The 1,554-nt window shown below is 53.0% G+C and overlaps 1 protein-coding gene across 1 annotated transcript; it reads right to left on the bottom strand.

Annotated features, from left to right (window-relative positions):
• Nucleotides 1–4: 4 nt before the first annotated feature.
• LOC113617248 (leucine-rich repeat-containing protein 37B-like) lies at nucleotides 5–1,189 on the bottom strand (the record flags this gene model as incomplete). Its single annotated transcript, XM_027100486.1, has 2 exons — nucleotides 5–306; nucleotides 1,042–1,189. Coding segments are annotated over 2 exons (450 nt in total), but the record flags the coding sequence as incomplete, so codon positions are not given.
• Between the last annotated feature and the right edge of the window lie 365 nt (nucleotides 1,190–1,554).

The raw sequence follows: 1,554 nt of genomic DNA, 5'->3' as shown, positions 1-1,554 counted from the left end.
TAACTGTGATACTGGGTGATGTTGGAGGCTCAGTGTGATCCTGATGCGGTGTTGGAACTATTGGATTGTGATATACTGGAGGCTGAGCTACAAAAACCTCCTGAGGTGGTTCTGCAGGCTGGGTTAAGGTCTCCTGCATGACTGGAGAAGGTTCGTCCTCCTTAGTGGGTTCTGGCCTTCTGGTCAGTCCAAGGTCCAATGGTTGAATTGTGACCTCAATCAAGGTTGGGTGGCGAGCCTGAACTTGCTCTGGATTTGGAAATGTCACCTCGGGGTACGGTGGTTGAATTGGGGGTCCTTGGCGAACTGGAAAAAAATCAACATTTTCAGAGTAGATTGGATGCTGATCTGAAAATTGCTGCCAGACTAACAAAGGTTCCAACTGCTCAGAGGACACTGTAGACTGAGCCGAGGTTTCTTGTTGGGGTGGAGAAGTTTCAACCTCATTAGTGAACGCTGGAGTTACGATCAGTGCAAGACCCACAGGTTTAACAGTGACATCGGGCCGCTGCAGAAGCTGAGCTTGATCCTGACCTGGAGGAGAAACTGTCGGCACAGGATGCTCTGGAGAGAAAACTACAGTCACATTAGAGAGCTCTGGAGACTGAGTTGGAGAGGATTCCACCTCACCAGGAGGCTCTGGAGGCTGAGCTGTGGCTTCCTGCTGAGGTGGAGAAGGTACAACCTCAGGAGCCTGTGGACGCTGATCTGGAGTCGCCTGCTGGCTTGTGGCAGGTATAACCTCTTCTCCAGGATGCTCTGGATACTCAGCTGGGGGCTCCGCTTGTACTGAAGGTGTATTATGTGTACCAGCTTCTGGAGATTGGGCTGGAGCCTCCTGTTGAACTGGCAAAGGTTCAACCTCCTCAGGTGGCTCTGAAGGCAGCGTGGGGGCCTCATGCTGGGTTGTAGAAAATTCTGCATTAGTAAGGGGCCCTGAGGGCTGAGCTGAAGGCTTGCGCTGATTTGGAGAAGGGCCCACCTCTGGAGTGGGTTCTTTTGTTATGGTAAGCTCCACATGTGCAGGTTTGACAGGGACACCGGATAAGTCTGAATGCTGAGCCTGAGGGTGACTTGGAGGTGAAACTGTCATTTCATGATGCTCTGGAGGTTGAGCTGGCTGTTCCTGTTGAGTTGGCGAAGGTTCCACCTCCCCTGAAGAAGGCTCTGGAGGCTGAGCTGGTTGTTCCTGCAGGGTTGCAGAAGGTTCTATCTCCGCTGGAGATAGAGCTGGGATCTCCTGCTGGGTTGGAGAAGATTCTGCCTCATTAGGGGGCTCTGGAGACTGAGCTGAGGCTTTCTCCTGGGTTGCAGAAATTTCAGCTTCTCCAAAAGACTCTGAAAGCTGAGCTGGGGTCTCCTGCTGGGTTGCTGGAGGCTCTGTAGGCTCAGAAGGCTGAGTCGGTTGTTCCTTTTCACTTGGAGAAGGCTCAGCTTCCACAGGAGGCTCTGGAGGCTGACCTGTGGTCCCCTGCTGGGTTGGAGAAGGTTCAACCTCCTCAGCATACTCTGGAGGCTGAGATGGGGTCTCCTGCTGGACTGGAGAAGGTTCAA

This window comes from Aethalodelphis obliquidens, unplaced genomic scaffold (genome assembly GCF_003676395.1).
Source record: "Aethalodelphis obliquidens isolate GAN/ISIS:26980383/991018 unplaced genomic scaffold, ASM367639v1 scaffold3964, whole genome shotgun sequence".
Taxonomy (NCBI): Eukaryota; Metazoa; Chordata; class Mammalia; order Artiodactyla; family Delphinidae; genus Aethalodelphis; species Aethalodelphis obliquidens.
Note: the sequence above shows the minus strand (reverse complement) of the source record. Positions and strands in the feature narration are given on the sequence as shown.